Raw genomic sequence first — 18,627 nt, 5'->3', positions numbered from 1 at the left:
GAATTTGGTAGAAAAATATAACAATTTGTACTTTGCATAAGCAAATTAGAATGTAACAGACTGGTGTGACAGCTGGGATACCACACCACTTACTGTTTTTTTTTTTTTTTTTTTTTTTTAAAGAAAAATAACATTAGAATTGAAGATGTTTTTTTCTCCTTGACTTTTTTAATTGAGATTTCTGCTTTTTACTGTTAAAAGATGGTTTCTCATACAGCATTTTGTTCTTTCCTGGTTATAGGAATCTGGGAGCAGAGAGTGTGTGTGTGTGTGTGTGTGTGTGTGGAAGTACTTACTGTTTGCTGTAAGGTGGGTTTTAGAGCATTTGCCATACAGGTAATATTGAAATTGATTTATTGATACTCCTGAATAGAATATAAATGTTTCCCCTGAAATTGTTTTTAGATTTCAGTTTCTTTTTTGGACAGCACCAAAACCAATCTTTGATATTTTAGGCTGTAGTGCTAATGTTAGCAGTGAGCTTGTTCTTGAAATACCTGGTTGTGTCTTCAGTTGGAAGACTGTTCTGTGGTCAGAGCCACTGGCTTCTTTCTGAAGGGTTGCCTTAAGGATATTGAGTGAATGGCATGCATCCTCTGATTAAGGAGGTAAAAAGCTTGATGCCCTCGGTAGCATAAACAAGTAGTTTATTGTAGTACTTATTAAACCAAATGCTTGTTTTTGTTCTTCCATTCCTCCTGTATATCTCCAGCAGATCTATGAATCCTCCCACATGTGGAGTGTGCTGCAAACAAGAAATGCAGGTGTCAAAATGAAGTTTCTATTCTTCAGCATGTGTGTTAATTCCTTGTAGAGTGACCTTTAAGCTTGCTTCTTTTCTGAGAAGATGGTACTTTTTGAAGTACCCGTTGCGTGGATAAATCTTTGTCAGAGCTAAAAACTTTTACTAGCTCCTGAAGCTTCTACTACACTACCCTCCTTCTTTCTGTCCCCTTTGTTATGAAGAAGGTAAAAGAAGATCAAGTAACTGTATATAATTATGAGGCACTAAGTAATTGAAACTACTCTCATTTAAGTTTATTTTTTAATGGAGAATTTTGCTCACTGATTGCCTGGTAGCTGTAGTGATTAGCTAGGAAACCAGAGAAGTCCCGTAAGACTGGAGAAATGCTTGTAAATAGAGGCAGAGATAGTGAACTTCATAATACAATCCAAAACAAACAGCAACCTTATAAAGATGTGCTAATATATCAAAGGCAACCAGCTGACAACTTTTGGTGGCTACGAACAAACTACTCAGGCTTCAAGTTTTTTGTGTAGAAAACTGACAGTATTCTGAACTCCAGGGTTCAGTCACTGGCTTATTGTACCACCCTCTTGCTCTAAGTCTTCTAGGCAGTTCTGTCTAGAATCCCAGCATGATTTTTGTATTCACCAAAGCTGCATCATGACTGATGTTTTCAGATTGACCACAGTCTCTCCTCTTGGAAAGGTTCGTATGGTAGTCATATAGGCAGCTTAGTTTATTCACCCAATTTCAGTCTGGCTGATCACAGGCTCCTATGTTGGTATCTGTGTATGAATTATCAGGAAGGAAGACTGCTGCTTTTCCTTATCGTATAAAGTAGGTAAGTTATTGTGGGTTTGAGGAATCAGACGTGGTCTTCTAGCAGCAGTGAATGTATCAAGCTGCTTACCTAGTCTGATAACATGGCAGTAATATATCCAAAGAGATTATAAAACAGAGCAGTGTTTTCAGTGTTGCACTTGCTTAGCTACGGTACAGAGATTGTTCTATACCTGATGGTGAGAACAGTCATGGGTTGTTGGTAACTTGGTGAGTATGTAGCCTCTGAGGTTCATTGCTTGCATTGTAGCAGAAAGCTTTTCTTTGTGATTCATTAGATGCAGCTGCAATAAATTAGAACTGTCTTAGATCAACTGTGGATGTTCTAGGTATTTTTGCCAAAGGTTATCATGCTTGATTTTCCTCTAATTCCTTACTAGGAAGGCTGATAAGATACGGAAGCTGAATGAACTTGAAGGAGTTATATAGTTCTTGAGTCTGAGTTATTTTAGTGCTAAAAATGATTCCAACTTGCTTTTTCTTTATGTGAAAGATTTTTTAAAAAATCAGCTGAGGAGCTGGTAGTTTGGAGACATCTCTGTGATTTCTCTAACCTCTGATGCTTAACAGGATAAAAATAGTTACCATATGGAATGTCTTTTTTTTTGTGAGGACAGTCTCTGCTTCTTGAGAAACTTTGTGTTTAAGCACTTTCTGTACCTAAACATTTTTAGCAGTTTCATCAGCTAAATGAAATACAGCTTTGAGAGCTGCTGTCATTGTCTGCAGATCTAGGGAGGAAGGAAGCTTTCTTCGAACTTTGTATGGTCTTAATGTTGAGGCATTCTGCTTGTTTTTATCTACTCTTTTGGATTTCCATTGAAAATAAAATGCAGGAACCCCTTTATCTCACACCAGTGAAAAATGAATTAGCAGTATTGGCTCATCTGTTTTTTCAAACCTCTGTTACAATTCATTAAGATTTTAGCAACCTTCTGAGAACTTCCTTTTGAATAAGTCACTGAAACAATGCTAATGACAGTTCACATTAGTAGTAGGAGCTTGAAACTTTACCAGCTGCTGAGAGAAGAGGAAGATCTGGTACTTGGGTGTGCTGAGTCCATTCTTCAACAAGCTGTTTGCTTACAAACAATCCTTAAAGAGCAGTTGCATGAGGTGTACTGTGTGAGGAAGGAAAAAGCTGAAACCTGCTGTTCAACGTGTGGCATGTCTCCTGAGTGAAAGGAATAATTTGACTCATTTGACTTCTGCGTTAATTTAAAAATAACTTATCCTGTGTTCTTTAATGTTGTACATATGTAGTAGGACAATGACATACAGGTTTGGGCCTTTCACACAGGATGTACAGATTATTGCTTTTAGGGCTTGGGGTTCTGGAGATACTGATCTGCATGTTAAGAAACAGTTACAGGATGATTCCAGTAGATCTTGACTTCCTTGCTGCACAGGAAGAGACAGTGATGATGCTAGTTCAAAGAAATATCATTTTCCTAGAAGTAGTTCACCACAGTGTGAGGAAAAAAATCCTTGTTCTGTGAGACAGTGCAGCACTCTGTATTGACAGATTTCTTTAAAGTTTGGCCATTCTCACTTATGTGTATTTGAGTTCATTCGAGTGAATGATTTGTCTACAGTCTTAGTTATGCTGTTCTTTTAAAAATGTGCACTTAAAGTTTAGGGAGCAGAGCTTAGATGAGCTGCCATCCTAATGAATTGCGGAGTAAATAATGTTCTTCCAGATGTTTTTTTTTTGTTTTTTTTTTTTGTTGTTGTTGTTTTTTTGTGTGTGTTTTTTTGTGGTTTTTTTGTGTTTTTTTTTTTTTTAGCTATTCTGTGCAGACAACTAAAGAAACTGCCTTTTTCAAACTTGGAGCTGTTGCTATTACAGTCTGGATGGCATTTCCTTGAAACAGGGATCTGTTTTTTTCCTTTCTGCTACTTAAACTTTTAAACTTAGTGCTGCTCATGCCTTTCTGTTTCAAGAATCTTATGTCTGATAGTAAGGTGTGATCATACCGGACAGTATGAGAACCTGTGTCTGATACCAAGGTCTGTAGATCATCCAGATTTGCCCTAGCACTGACTGCTGTTGTCTCCACTGCACAGGTTTTGTGTTTTTATATTTTCCTCCTGGTAAAATATGAACATAAATTGTGCTTCAGAAGTTTTTGCAGAGAGCATCATATTTTTGCAAGATGGAAGTGTCTCAAGGAAAGATGCATACTATTTCAGAACAGTTGTTAGTGGCTTGCTGATGCCTGGTAGATACGATGCGTGACATGAGCCAGCAGTGTGCGCTTGTAGTCTGGAAGTCCAACTATATCCTGGGCTGCGTTTAAAAAAAAGAGTGGCCAGCAGTGAGAGGGAGGTGATTGTCTGCCTCTGCTTGGCTCTTGTGAGGCTCCATCTGCAGTACTGTGTCCAGGCCTGGGGCCTGCAGTACAAGAACGATGCAGAGCTGTTGGAATGGGTCCAGGGGAGAGCCACTAAGATCAGAGGGCTGGAGCACCTTCCTATGAGGAAAGGTTGAGGGAACTGGGATTGTTTAGCTTGGAGAAGAGAAGGCTCCAGGGAGACCTTATTGTGGCCTTCCAGTACTTGAAGGGAGCATGTAAACAGGAGGGGGGACAACTGTTTACAAGGGTGGATAGTGAAAGGACAAGGAAGAATGGTTTTAAACTGAGACAGGGAGGTTTAGGTTAGATATTAGGAGCAAGTTTTTCACTCAGAGGGTGGTGAGGCCCTGGAACAGGTTGCCCAAGGAGGTTGTGGATGCCCCATCCCTGCAGGCATTCAAGGCCAGGCTGGATGTAGCTCTGGGCAGCCTGGTGGTTGGTGACCCTGCGCACACACAGGGGGTTGAAACTGAATGATCTCTGTGGTCCTTTTTGATCCAGGCCATTCTATGATTTGGTTCTTAGAGTGTTCTGCTCCTCCCAACACTTCCAGGTCGTTGTTGTTTCCCCCCAGATTCATTATTTGTTCTGTGGAAGTGGATTTAATACTGTTTGTAAGTACTTCATGATGAATCATATAGTAAAGCTTCAAAATGGAGATTTCTATCTCCATGCCAAGAGGAGTGTCATGCTCTGAAGTTTGCCATGTGATGTATTGATGTAGTCAGTGCTTGACAGAGGTCAGTCTTTGTGTCATGGTGCAGTAATGTGGTTTGACAGATGATTACAAAGAGTGTTGGAGAAGAACAACATCTTAACTTCCTTGTCTCAAACACAAGTGCCAGGTGAAAGTAACTACCTTAGAATTGACCATGGCTGTTGTGAAACGCTAAGTAAGAACATGTGGGTTTTCCCATGCTAGAGGCGAGGGCATCTTGAGTCAGATCATGTTAGTATCATATTTTCAACCTGTTAAAATTCTTTGAGTAAAATTTTTTTTGCGGCGTGTTGTAGTTCTCCAGCCAGGCTCATTTTCATCCTGTAGAATGTGTTAGAATTTTTTGGGCTGTGTAGGAGACTTCCTAGAACTCGGTGTGCATTCATATAAAGGCAGGAAAGTATGAAATTATTCAGGGCCGTGTGCTATTGGATTGCCTTTGTTCTTGCTTTCATGCTGTCCTGAGACTTCTTGGCAACTTTGTGAGCAGTTCTCTAGCCTGTCACTTAATATCAAAGTAGGAAGATGCGCAAAGAATAATATAAATTGGACGAAGATAGAAGTCTGTGTACTTGGGAGCTCTTTCACAGCAGCATACTTCCGTGATAGCTGTTTGTTTTGTTACTGGGTTAGACATGATGTTACTGTGGAATGGAGTATTACTTCAGGCTTTCGATGCAGTGAGAAAGATTTAATACAGCTGTAAGTCAGCCTTTCAAAACTAATTAAAAAAATATAGAATATGCTGTAAAAATGTCTATATTTCCTACTTAATAGAATTTTTAGTGGGTTGGACATAACAAATAAACATAGAAATGTGTAAATATATTAGATGGAAATTGTAATAGGCTTGGTTATAGCATCTAATACAAGGTACTGCATTAAATGATATAAAAAAAAAAAATTAGTCTAGCCCGTAAAGAACAATGGGAATGTTTATTCAATTTAGTGGCATTAAATGTAAAATAGACCACTGGGAAACACTAGAGATGGAGGACAAATTAGATGTATCTCAGCAAAAGGTTGAGCTGAAGTGCTAATATATGGTGGCTCTGTGGTTCTGGAAACCTATTTTATGGAGACAGTTGTAAGTATCTGTATTAATAATGATTTATCCATCTTTTAGACTTTACAAGCAGTTCTGGCACCTTGACTCACATTACTGCTTTTGCAGCAATTCCACCCGCAGAGGTCAAAACTTCAGATGAGTTCAGATTTTTCTGCTGATTTCAGTCAAGTGTGAGGTTACTTTACAGCAGGAAAATTGCCTAAGTCTCTCTACATTTTTAGTTGGATTATACAAATTTGCAGATAAGTCATTTCAGTACAGCATATGGATCTGTCATGTTCTATCTGTGTTGCATTATTCATTACTTGTATAGCTGGATGAGGAAATAAAGTTCTCTTCATCTGCTACTGTGAAAGTCTGCTGCATTCAAGGGACTGCAGTGAGTTCCTGCTCTTGGTAGAACAGGCAGGGTGGAGTGTCGCAGCTGTGTTCAATTTTTTTTTTTTTTTTTTTCAGAAATAAGTGACTGTTAGCTTCAGGTGGTTAAGAATATTTCTTAGGTTGCATAGCTTTAACTTGTAATAGGTGTTCAGAAAAAAATGCATGAAGTCTGGTTTTGGCCACACTTGCTCATACTTACTGAGTTACCTGACATGGCTTATTGGTGTATTTACTCAATCCTTTCTGTGTGTTTTCAGCAAAGATATCAAGAAATAGTGGAAGCTTCACACATCTGTAAACAGCATTTGAGCATCTCTTAGCTTAAAGAAGGTGGAAAGGAAAATGCTGACTGAGAAGTCTGAATAGTGTTGCTTTTGTTTTGGTTCTTCCCCCATGCTGATTTTGGGAGGGGAAAAAAAAGGCTGCCCAAGTTGGTACCGTGTCTCTACTTTTTGCCCTTTTACAAGGGAGGGAAAGTGGGGATTAATATTTGAAATAAATCAGCTAAAAATGTACTGAAGCAATTGTATCAGGATGAAACTCACATCACTTTGTCCTTCTCTGTTTCATTTGCTTTCACTCGTATGGAATCTTAATGGAGAATACCTTCAGCTTTCCAGCTTAGGAAGGACAATCCTTATTGTTTTCTCTTGTTAGTATCATTCTCAAAATGGAAATGCTGTTCTTCATCCTCTTTAAATTGTCTTTCCAGAAGTAAGAAACCTGCAAAACGATGCCTCCTGTGACTTCACAGGAGTCTTTTAGTTTTAATTTATGCTTTTATTTTAGCTATCTGTAGGCTGGTGGTGTGTTTCAGATTTCTTTGAATGTTTCTTCCTCTTGCACACGTTTTGCTTGTCAAGAGTTTTAGAGCTGAGAAGAATGCTATCTGCAGACTGTAACATGGCTCTCTTCAAGGTTCTGGGTGATGAGGACTCATGCAGGTATACAGGCATGCATGCTTGCTGTTGTTGTCCCAGTCTGACACTGCTTTGAGAGAATGTGTGGAGGATAAAACTATGTGAAAGCTGCTTTTTACTTCCAGCAGTTTGCTTTTTTTCTGTTTGTAGGACTGGAGATGTGGGATTGAGTAATCGCTATGTATGCAAGGATTATAAGGAGTAGGGATATTAACTGCCAAACTTCTCCCTGCTTACTTTTCATTTATGATTTGTCTGAGGGGAAAAAATGTCCTTTATGGGAGAGGAATCAAGAGGATTTACCTTGCTTTTCCAGGGCAGGGAGGTCCAGAGCTGTCAAAGTGAGTTGTTGCTGTGTCTGGTACTTCTGCGCTTTGGACCCAGCTACCTCTGCAGCTAACAAAGAGCTGTTAGCAAGATGAGTGCTGTCATGGAAAATTGAAGGGATGTGAGAGTTTATCTAAACATGTTTTGAAGGAACCCATTTTTTCATGCGTTTCCTCTTGCATCATAGATACTGGGAAGCTTGATAGACAAGTTTGCTTTTTTTGCTTTGTTTTGCTTTGGGTACATAAGTGAGAGATTAGATGAAGTAAAGATGCCTTTGGAGGTGTGCTTTCTAATCAGAAGTTGTCTTGTTTGCTTTTAAATTTGAATCTGTTCCCTGAATCAGACTAAACTAGTTTGCTTTTTCTTGGCTGTTGATAAACACCAATAGTTCTTATGATGCCAGGGGTCTGCACTGGGGCTGTTCTTGTTCAGCATCTTCATCAGTGACCTGAGTGGAGGGGTAGAGTCTGCCTTCAGAAGGTTTACTGGTGGTGTGATCCTGGGAAGAGTGGCTGATGCAACAGAAGGCTGTGCTGATATTCAGAGAGACTGGACAAGCTGGAGAACTGGGGCAGATGGAACTGGATGAGAGTTCAGACTTGAACTCTGTGTGATCTAGTGATATTTTTCATGGGGTTTGCACCCTCACCAGCAATGATGTCTGTGTTCACGCATGCCCAGTGTGACTTGTAGTCAGGAATTCAGATGTAATAACCCTAACTCTGTCCACAGCTGGCCTAAACTTTTTAAATGAATGAAAGCAGTGAAAAGGAAAAGTACAGTTTTAAATTGGATTCTTTCATCTTGTGTGTGAGCTAACGTCAATGCTTTCTTGTGCTGGAAGTAGTTAACTTGGTAAAAGTGCTTTGATTCTAAATTGACTCGAATGATTACAAATACATAGTTTTACATTACTGAAAGCTCACTCAAACTAATCATTCAACAAAACGCAGGTGTTACAGGTAACTACTGGTGTTGCACTTGTGTTACTTTTTCAGCCCTGCTTAAAAGTCTTTTGTGTTGGCTTCTTCACACAGTTGCAGTGTTAGTGGGGCAGTGTTGTTTAGAGCAGCTTACAGGTTTGGTGGTGTTTTGTGGACTGCTAAGATTTCAGAAGCATTGCTTGTTGTCTGGAGACATTCCTTCTGATTCAGGTATATGTTCCTAGTGCTCCCTATGAACTTCCACATGCTCTTTCTTCTGTCTTTTTGGTGCAGGTACTGGAGCTCTTAAGGTGTTTCTTGGTAGAAAGAATGTGCCTGTACTAATGAGTGTCCTGTTCAATCATCCAGAATTGCTCACTCATTACCTGCCTGAAACAGACAAGTCTGGCTGCTTCTCTTCTTGCCGAACACTTCTGCAGATTATTTTCTTTAGCATTAATCACGAGGATTAATTAGTCTTTTTGCTTACATCCCATGTATCCTTTTGATATCCGTCTTCTGTACCTTTCATTGCCTTCTCTCTTGCCTTTGAGGCTAAGGTGTAACAGTACTGCTTGTTTTCTGATCTGTGTCAGAATGATTGCCAGAATATTTTCCTTCTAATGATGTTGCCTTTGAGGGGCTGCACAGTAAGCTGTCATTGTGTAGTGACTACTCTTCTTGCTCTCAACACTGACCATGTTCAACCTAACAGTCACAGTCTGTTTTCAGAAACTTAATTCTATGTTCTCCTGGAGCTGTGAGGGATTTTGATTAATAATGTATCCCAAGATCTTCATACTGTGCATAAATCCAAAGGTTCTCTGCTGTTAGTTTCCTCTTACGCTGAGTGAATTTTTTGTTGGAGCAATTTGCTGTTCCAGTTCTTGCTGCAATTTTTTTAATGATATAATGGAAGAAAGGACAGAAGTGAATAGATGTGCTACTGAGAAGGGCTCTTGGAGGAGAAATGCTGCTTTGTGGTGCTTCATAATAAGTGAAACTGCTTCACTTGTTTGTACAAACTCTCCAAGCAGTCCTTACTTGTGGACACAGGGTAACCATCAAAGTACAAGTAACAATGCACTTACGTATTTTTGAAGGACATTTTTTTTTAGTTCTGTTTTTAAAGCAAAACTGACTCAGGTTATGTCAGGACTATTGCATTTCCATGAGCCTTCAAATAATCCGTAGTTTTTCTGTATTTAAGGTATTTAGGGATATTCCTTAGGCACTTACCCTTGCTAAGTAGCTTTTGTTGGTGGTGCATAGTCAAAGTAGGTAGTGCATTACAGACCAGATGTTACAAGAAATTACAAGCGGAGGCTAAGTAAAATTCTGGTTTGATCTTCATATTTGAAGATACAGAGGACATTGTTCTTGTCTGTGTGTTCTTGTTCTGCTGCTTGATGTCATGAAACCTATGTCTGTGTTGTGCTTATCCAAACAGCAACATGTGATGCCTCACTTCCACTGCACTATCTGTACTCAAAGGGGAAGAGGCATATTCTGAAAGTCTTACGCTGTTCTTCATGAGCTTGGGTGGGGTCTATGAAGTATTGTGTCACTTGTGAGGTATTAATCTCATGGTGCAGTTTTAGTTGCTTCTGATAAGTAGTAACCTGCTTGAGAAGGCGAGGCAGGTGTTTAATGTGTAGTGTCTGGTCACTTAGATTCAAGGTGCTGATTTTCTGTGATCACCTTTATTTCGTAAAACCATTTGAAAGTATATAGCTTAATTGGAACAGCTATGCAGTGATTTTTGTTGTGGTATTTCTAAGTAGTAACTTAAGTGTATAACTAAGAAGTAACTCAGTTAAGTAGTTAAGGAGTAACTTGAGTGTATAAAGCCCATATGAAGTGATTTCCCCTTGATGACAAAATGCACAGGAGTGGATGAGAAAATTAATAAAAAGAGATAGTAGAGGATCTCCACCTGTTAGTATGATGCACTGAAGACTTCTCTACTGTATGCGCCTGAGGTGATAACAGCAGTCTCTGTTTCTTTTTTCACTTCACCTTTGTTGTCAGAGCTGCCAGGTTGCAGCCTTAGCTGCTGTTTCCTGCTGAGTATAAGCAATTGAACATGTTCCATGTCAAAATACCTATTTTTCAGGGTAAAGGAGGAGCAGACCATTGAATATGGCATTGCTGATCTTCATTTGCTTTAATTTTCTGAAGCCTTGCTTTAGTTTTCTAAAGCCTTGTTTAAAAACAAAAACTATGACTTGAACTGTTCCATGGCAAATCATACTGATTTCTTAAACTATGTTCTTTAACTCCTGTTGTTTAAATTAAAAAAAAAAAAAAACCCTCAGAAAGAACTACTTCCTTTCCTGCCATGCAGGCAATTCTCATGAATTAAATATCAGCTAACTAAAATTAGCTAATTAGAAACAGAGATTCAGTTAATGCTGCAGTTTTTAAGGCTATTTGAATTTAAAACTGTGCTTGATAAATAAAAAGTGAATTTAGTTAAAGATTCATGATGCAATGCAGTGTGTTATTGAAGGGAACCAATCACTGTTTGCTGGACTGCGCAACTTTCTTTGGGTCCTCTTTTAGGACTGAAAAGAAACAGCAGAACTCCTTTTCCAGCTTACTTATGATGAATCTCAGTATATTAGACAACCTTGCATTTCTTTAATAGTGTACTGATTTTTCCTAGTTATTGAATGCAGTGACTGCCAAGCTGTTGTAGCCATCTGAAGAGTAATATTCTGAGGGTAGTAATGTCAAAAACTGTTGCCATATGTAGTCCACTAGCTGAGGCTTTCTTTAACTTGGGAATGCTACCATTTTAATCTTCTAGTGCTGTTTAGTTTGGAAATATTTTTTGAAAAAATCATGGCATTCTTTGGCAAAGTTGGCCATATTCCTTGTTTTTCAGGTCAGGTGGAAATTGTATTGAAAGGGTAAGAATTGTTTTTTCCAAATGAGATGTAAAAAGACTCTTTAACTTTGAAGCTGTGCAGCAGTGTTACGCGTGCTGGAAGTACTTGAAATGAGGTACTTTGATTTTTGACAAGTGTGATTCTGCTAGGAGCTCAGTGATGCCTGCAGTGAATGCACCTTAAGTACGTATGGATAATAGGAATTTTCGTTCTAGCTGTGGTGTGCAGGAAGCAAATACCAGTTACTGCTGCTTTGCTGGGGCGTGCAGCGGTAGGTCAGGTTCATGGATCTGACACTTTAATGCAGTTTCTTTAATAAAACCTGTATAGACATAACAGACCTCCTCTAGTAAGCAGTTTATTGAACATACTTGGGTACCATGGAGTGCTTGAGAAATGCATGTCTGTGCATTGTTCTTGGTTTGAGGCCATTGAGAATGCAGCTGATAACAAAAAGTCTTTTTGCATGAACAGTTACAGTAATGATTAAAAGTCTTGATATCAACCTAAATTAAAAAATAAAGGCTCAATGTAAAGCCAGATAAACACAAAGTTTTTGGTAACAAACTAATGAGAGGACAAGTTTTTCAAGTGTTTAATAAAAACAAATCTGATAAATGTGTTTGTAAAACCTGGATGTGGCATTCTTGTAAAAGCTGACTTTTTCTTTTTAGATCAAGTTAGATTTACTGTATATGTTTCTTCATCTGCTAACCACGGGGTTAGAAGGGTTAGAATTTACACCAGCCTCAAACCATGGCAATACTCTTCCTATTTCTGCAAAGTATTGTGGCTGTATTTAAGATCTGGAAAAGCTGTAATTAGCTGCAAATGGTCCATTAGCTTTTGTGATATCCTCCTAGCAGTGTTCAGTTAAAATCCACCTAGATTTGTGGTAGTTTTTTCTAAAGAAAATAAAATGCCATCATGAAATGGTACTCCACTGATTATTTTCTCTGGGTATTCCACTTGAGAAACTCTCAAATCTCCTGCAACTTGCATATCTGCAGATGCTCCTTCTTGGAGTACCTACTGTAGGAACCTTTCTGAAGGTCTTCTGTGCAAAATTTTAATTTTTAAAACCTAGGATTTTGCTTATGGACTAGATCCTTGCCAAGTAGCATGTTCTGTGTTTCTCTGGACTGGGGAAGGAATACAAGGGGAGATGTTCTTCAGTGGTACACCTTCCATGCTGATTGCAAATTGTCTTTCCTGTTCTGTTTTGAAGACTCCGAGATGTGTGGGGGGAGAAATACACCACAAAACAAACAACCAACCAAAACCCCCAGCTGTGATGTGTTAAGGTGCCGTCTGGGTAGAGTGGTTTTTATGGTAGTTTCCAGCGTAGATGTGTAGGTAATGATCTTTTAAATCTTCCCTTAAAAATAATCATCCTATTTCATGCAAGAAAAATAACAAATTTGGAAAGATTAGATTGGAATTGCCTCAAATTCAATTAAGCCACACTGCGTGGACGTGCTGGGAATATAAATGCAATTGCTGTAAATTTGTACAAACTGATTTGTTGCATTATCTTGCTAATCTAACATACAGTCCTTTTGTGTCCATATTGCAGACGGCAACTCCAAACTAACATGGCAGTCAGACTGTGTGATGTGGCTTCTCTGCTTAGAAGTGGTTCGTGGGCAGCAGAGCCTTGGACTGGGGTCTGTGGGATTTTTCTTAAATTCTGTAGGCTACATTTTTTGTTAATAGTGCTGAGGCCATACCAAACTCCAATCTCATTTGGAACGCTAACGCTGTTCTGTGTTTCATTCTAGGCTGTAGGCTGTGTCTCTATTCTGTCAGGGTCTAGAGTACACTGGTGTACCACGACAACTTACCTGTTATATGGTGATCTCCTGTAGAAATTATACTGCAGTGGTTTGCCTTTCTTATAATGAGATTTTAGTGATAATTCAAAATATCTGGTGGATAATTGAAGAGTGTAGTATTGCATTAATATTGTTTTGGTATGGTCTGAATACTAAGTTGCAGTAACTTTGAAAACCTGTATGCTATGTATTTATGATCACTATTTTTAAAGTGTTTAAAAATTTTATTCTAATAAATTGTTAAAAATTTTAACTTTATTTTGGGTCTGTTTGGCTGGAAAATACTTAGTAACTTCTGAAGATGTGGCTTGTGTTTTCTGAACAGTTGTATCCAGCCTATCAATGGAATATGTATTAATTGTAAAACATTAGTATCACTTCCATCAGAGCAGATGGTTCTATAGCTGGGAAGTGCTGTAATTTCAGCACACACAGGCTACTGCAGCTGTTCATTTGAATGTTGGCTTAAGATAGCATTTTTGCCACCTGAACGTGAAAATAAATGTGCAATTAAGTGAGGACGTCTTGTCCTTGCTAACTCCTAATTTTTGGTTAGTGTACACTTAAAATTTGATTGGAGGGGGAGTAAAGAAGCAGCCATAGTTGCAGTATGAAAAGAAAGCATTGGTGGCTATCAGCTCTGCTAAATACACTAGAGTTCTGGAAAAACAGTTTGTCTTTGAATCATCTATGTTCTCATCTCTTCAGCAGACTTTTCCTTGCAGTGCCAGTAGTAGTTTGTCCCCTCCCTGGTGGTTAATCATGAGGGAATAAAATGCTTCTGGTCCAGTGGTAGCTCCTTAGCAAAAAGAACGTGTTTCTACGTTAAATGTTCTGAATAGATGGATCTTCCTTTTCTTTCTGTGTGCTGAAGTAACTTCTTGGAAAATACGCTTGTATGCAAAACAGAAATATCTTCTTGGGAATGTCTGAAATTCATTCAGACACTCTTCATCTCCTTTGATACTTCCACTGAACTAAGATTTGCCTTCTCTGACCTAGCCAGGTCTTTAGGTATGCACTGATTGGATAATACTGCTTAGAAGAAGCGAGTTAGGACAAATTCTAACCTCATGCTACTCTACAACTTTGCAAAATGTTTTCCTGTGTCAGAACTCCTCCTAGAAATCTTAGTATTATATTGGATTTCAGTGATTACTGAAATGTCATGAGTGTTGCTTCTTTGTTAAATGATCTGTTAACAGATAACTTCTATAGAGTTTTTGCTGACATCTGTCCTCAGTAGGCTACCTAAGCCTTCTTTATTAGACTGCCACTTAAAAAACATGCTCTTTACCAACTATGAATAGTGGATGATTGTCAGAGAGGCAGAAAGTCTTTGTGGATCATTTCTGCCTATCATAGCAACTAGTCACCTGGAGGTGGAATACAGAGTTTCTAAAGTAGCAATTGCTCAATTATTTGATACTTAAAAGTAGGTTGAATTAAAGTATCAAACAACTGTTTTTAGGGGACAGAGGAAAGGAGTAGTGAGAACCCCAAGTTATCAACTTAGTCAAAACAGATTTGGAAACCTACTTCTAGCCTGTGGTGGCAGAATAATGATCTAGAAGTTATAAAGGAGACTTTGTTTTCCATTTCAGCACATTCATTTACATCTCTAGGTATTTCCTTCAAATTATTAATCTTTCTAGTGCTCTTAGACCTAGGGTCAATATACAGTTATATACCCACCTATCTCAAAAACAACACCTCCAAATAATTGGAAAAAAAAAAAAAAATACATTAAGGACTATGTACCTCACTTGTCACTTGCAAGTTGATAGCATCGATGGCTCTTGAAAAAGGACAGTTCTTGGTTATTTCTGTACTAGGAAGTCTGTGATGCCCTAAATGAATTGCAGGATGGGACTAAGCTTTTGGTATTAATTGAGGTACGTCTTGATTTTAATGATGACTTAATTTGCCTGTAGGTTTGAAACTGTTAATCAGGGCAGCACTTAAAAATCTTCAGTAGTGCTTTTGCATGTGGAAGCATTATCTGGCTGTGACAGCGCCACTTGTGCGTAGTAGCGGTTCTTTTAGATTCTTGTCTGGATTCTCCGTAAGAGTGTAAAATACTAATTTTGATGTTTCTTATTTTCTATGTTTTTAGCAGGTAATTGCTGCCATGGAAACACAACTGTCTAATGGACCAACTTGCAATAACACAGCCCATGGTTCAAACACTGTAAACAATTGCTCTTCACCGATTGATTCTGGAAACACTGAAGACAGCAAGACTAATCTAATAGTCAACTACCTTCCACAGAGCATGACACAAGAAGAGCTGAAGAGTTTGTTTGGCAGCATTGGTGAGATAGAGTCTTGCAAGCTTGTCAGGGACAAAATAACAGGTATGTTGGTTTCATATTTTCACTTTCCCATAATCTGTGCTGTCAGATGATGGCTTGCAATTCTGTTCATTTACGGAATAAATTCAGGAAAAGCAATGCAGACATTGTTGGTCTGAAGGATCTAGTCTATCATCTAGATTCCAAACAGAAAAAATAAATGCTTGTATTTCATCCAGTTTTGTATGTGAGTACTATAATTGCTTTAAAATCTTCTGTGCTTTCTGATTCTTTGGAATGAAGTTTTTTAGATAATGGCTTTAAATTGGAAGAGAGCAGATTGAGACTAGATAATGGAAATTCTTTACTGTGAGGGTGGTGAGGCACTGGAACAGGTTGCTCAAAAAGGTTGTGAATGTCCATTCCCTGGCTGCATTCGAGGCCAGGCTGGATGGGGCTGTGAACAACCTGATTTAGAGGAAAGTGTCCTTGCCTGTAGTAGGGGTTGGAACTAGGTGGTCTTAAATGTCCCTTCCAGCCCAAACCTTTCTGTGATACTGGAAAGCACATAAAAACTCAAGTAAGCCTTATATAATTATTCTGCTCTGTTATTAGAGCTGTGCCTGGTAGCTATAGCTGATTCAAAACTTCTTTTTTGAAAGATGTAGGGATTTAACCTTCTACCTTGGGAGAAGAGTGGACTAATTAATTTAGCTTTTGTGTTGCAGCACTTAAACCAATTTCTTTAGGGTATGCTCTTGAATTGACGTGTGCAGTCTTAGAATATGCAAACATGAAGAGCAGAGTGATGCTGTCGATTAGTATTTCATTTTACCAACAGCTGGTGCTCAAAGTGCATGCGTTTAGACCAGTTGTTTGATTTTGAAAGAACTACCAGATGGATGCCTGCACTTTAATAACCAAATGAAAGGATCATTGGCAGTGTTCAGTTTGTCTCATTTCCATTTGTGAACTCCAAGCTCTGTCAAATTAAAAAAACATTGATGTACAGTTTATGTTGACATTTCATTATTTTTGTTCAGAAAAATTGACTTTGGCACTCTATTTTCTGGCTTTTTTTTGCAGAGCTGTCCAATGCCTAGCTTTCAAAAACATACCTGAACTTCTTAGATGCAGCTCTAGAGTATACTGTGCTTAAAGGTATTCCTTATTTAGTTTGGGAGACCGAAACCATCTCTACTGGAAGATAGTGACAGAACGTTAGCATTTCCCCCACATGGCATAGACTTACTTGTGACTGAGTGTTCCCAGGGCAGCAGTGGTAGGAAGAGGCTTTAGGTGATAAAGGTTGTGTGTAGCTTCAATCAGTTCTTTCGTGTGCATGTTGATACCTTGGGTGTGCTTGGAGATGTGTTCCCCAAATGCGTACATGACTCGTGGTGACCAAGGCTAAAACTTGGCAGCTCTGACACTGACCCTAGGACTTGTCTTTGGCATGAATGAAAGCTTTCTTCTTGTCCTTATTGTCTACTTCCTCTTTTAGCAATATAGAAATTCTCCAACTTTTCTCCCATTGGTACGGGTAAAAGTTGTGTTGCTGGTGGAAAGGTGATGCTTAAGTGGGACTCTGACAGCAGACAACTTTTTGCCTTGCCTGTGCTGCAGTAAGAAGAATTTGTCCTGGGCCCTATAAAATAATATAATATTGTAATAATATAATTCTATTAAAGCATTAAAAAGCAAAAACAACCCCCCCCCCCCCAAAAAACAAAACAAAAAAAAAAACAACAACACCATGAAACGTGGGGTGTGAATACTCCCTAGTGTTTAGTTCACTTACACTTGTATCTGCCAGGGATGAGTGGAGTGGGCTAAGGTGAAGTTCTCCTGTGTTTTGTCTAGTGTGCTGCTCAGACAGTACTGAAGACTGGCTGTAGCTACAGGCCTCTGGATATCACAAAATACTTTAATCTGCAATCCTCATAGTCTGCTAACATGCAGTGAGTGAAAATATTCGTATGACATTTATATTACTTCTAAATAACTCCCATTGCTTTTTGAGAATGCTTTTTGTAATTGTTTGTTACACATTGGAGTAACACTTGTAACAGGATCCAAAAAGTTGTGCGTGGTGTGAGAATGAGTTGTGAAATAAAGGGGTGTTCTTGGCTTTAGCTACTCTTGAATGTAGGTAATGCCACAGTGTTCCTAACCATAGATGGTTTTGTTGATAAGGTATACTTCTTTGTCATGAGGCAGATTCTCAAACTTCTTGAAATAAGTGTTCTTGGCCTAGAGATATGTTGTGTTTCGAAGATGGCAAAACTGGGATTTTGTTGAAGTCATGTTTTTCTTCTGCTACATTACTACATTACACATAGTTTATATACATACAAATTCGGAAGTAAATTTCCCACAAAAGAAGGCAGTCCTTCCTGAAGAGCCTGGCTTTTAAAAAAAACTGCAAGAATGGATCCATGTTGGTGAATTCACTAGGCTTTGTACTCATGGTGATCCTTTTCAGTTGCCATTTGACAATTGAGCCTTCCTAAGGCAGGTACTATTCAGTGGCACAAAATGGATCAAGCTGAGAGGCTGCTCAGAGCCCTGCACTTGCTTTCTTGCTAGATAGTCTAGGTAGATTTTGTGCGTTTGAATTAGGATAGTTTTTCTACCCTTTGGATCTTAATGATCAGCACTAATCCATAGCAGATAACTTGCTCTTAAGTCAGTGTAGCATAATTATTAAATTGGAGATTCTAGTGTTATGGGTCAAGCTACAGAAATTACTTTCAGTCCTACTTATTTGACTTTGCTACCAAACTGCGCGCCAGACTCTTCACTATGGTGATCACCAGAAGTCCTTGGGATGTCAAAGAAACAGAGCTGATGACAAAAGAAAGGTGAGCTGATGACACACCTTTCCATCTTCAGCTGAAGGCTGATTGGTGCAAAAAGCAAACTGATCTTCTCTGTAGGTACTGACTTCAGTTCCTCCAAACAAAAAGCTCCTTTTCTTAGTTCCCTGACTTTTTGTTCTCAAAGTAGAAGGATATAGGTGGTATTTCACCTTTTTATGGGATGGCCTTTCAAGCTGTTTATCCATCTTGCAGTTGGGAGTTCACGTTTAGCATTCTTCATTAAAGTTGCTTAGGGATTAGTGCTTGTCCCAATTGTGAGGCTGCTGCAGGCTAACAGAAATGAGCCTGTGGGTCTTAAAGGTAGATGTGCAAATAATCCTTTCTTAAGTGATGGCTTTGATGCTTTCTGTGCTAGAAGCTCACAGTGTTGCTACTTAGTATCAGACGACTCTTTGCCTGGGAATAGAACAGGAAAACTTAATTGCAGGCTTTGTTT

The 18,627-nt window shown here is 38.8% G+C and overlaps 1 protein-coding gene across 1 annotated transcript in view; it reads left to right on the top strand.

Annotated features, from left to right (window-relative positions):
• Positions 1-280: 280 nt before the first annotated feature.
• The window catches only part of ELAVL2 (ELAV like RNA binding protein 2), a gene marked incomplete at its 3' end in the record, with an annotated part of 53,029 nt that continues 34,682 nt past the window's right edge, over positions 281-18,627 (top strand). The window contains exons 1-3 of the mRNA XM_079548807.1: positions 281-309; positions 12,757-12,847; positions 15,132-15,372. Coding sequence (XP_079404933.1) covers positions 12,776-12,847; positions 15,132-15,372 — 313 coding nt within the window. The 5' untranslated portion in view covers positions 281-309; positions 12,757-12,775. The remainder of the gene's footprint in view (positions 310-12,756; positions 12,848-15,131; positions 15,373-18,627) is intronic.

Source organism: Tetrao urogallus (genome assembly GCF_951394365.1).
Source record: "Tetrao urogallus genome assembly, chromosome: Z".
Lineage (NCBI taxonomy): Eukaryota > Metazoa > Chordata > Aves > Galliformes > Phasianidae > Tetrao > Tetrao urogallus.
Note: the sequence above shows the minus strand (reverse complement) of the source record. Positions and strands in the feature narration are given on the sequence as shown.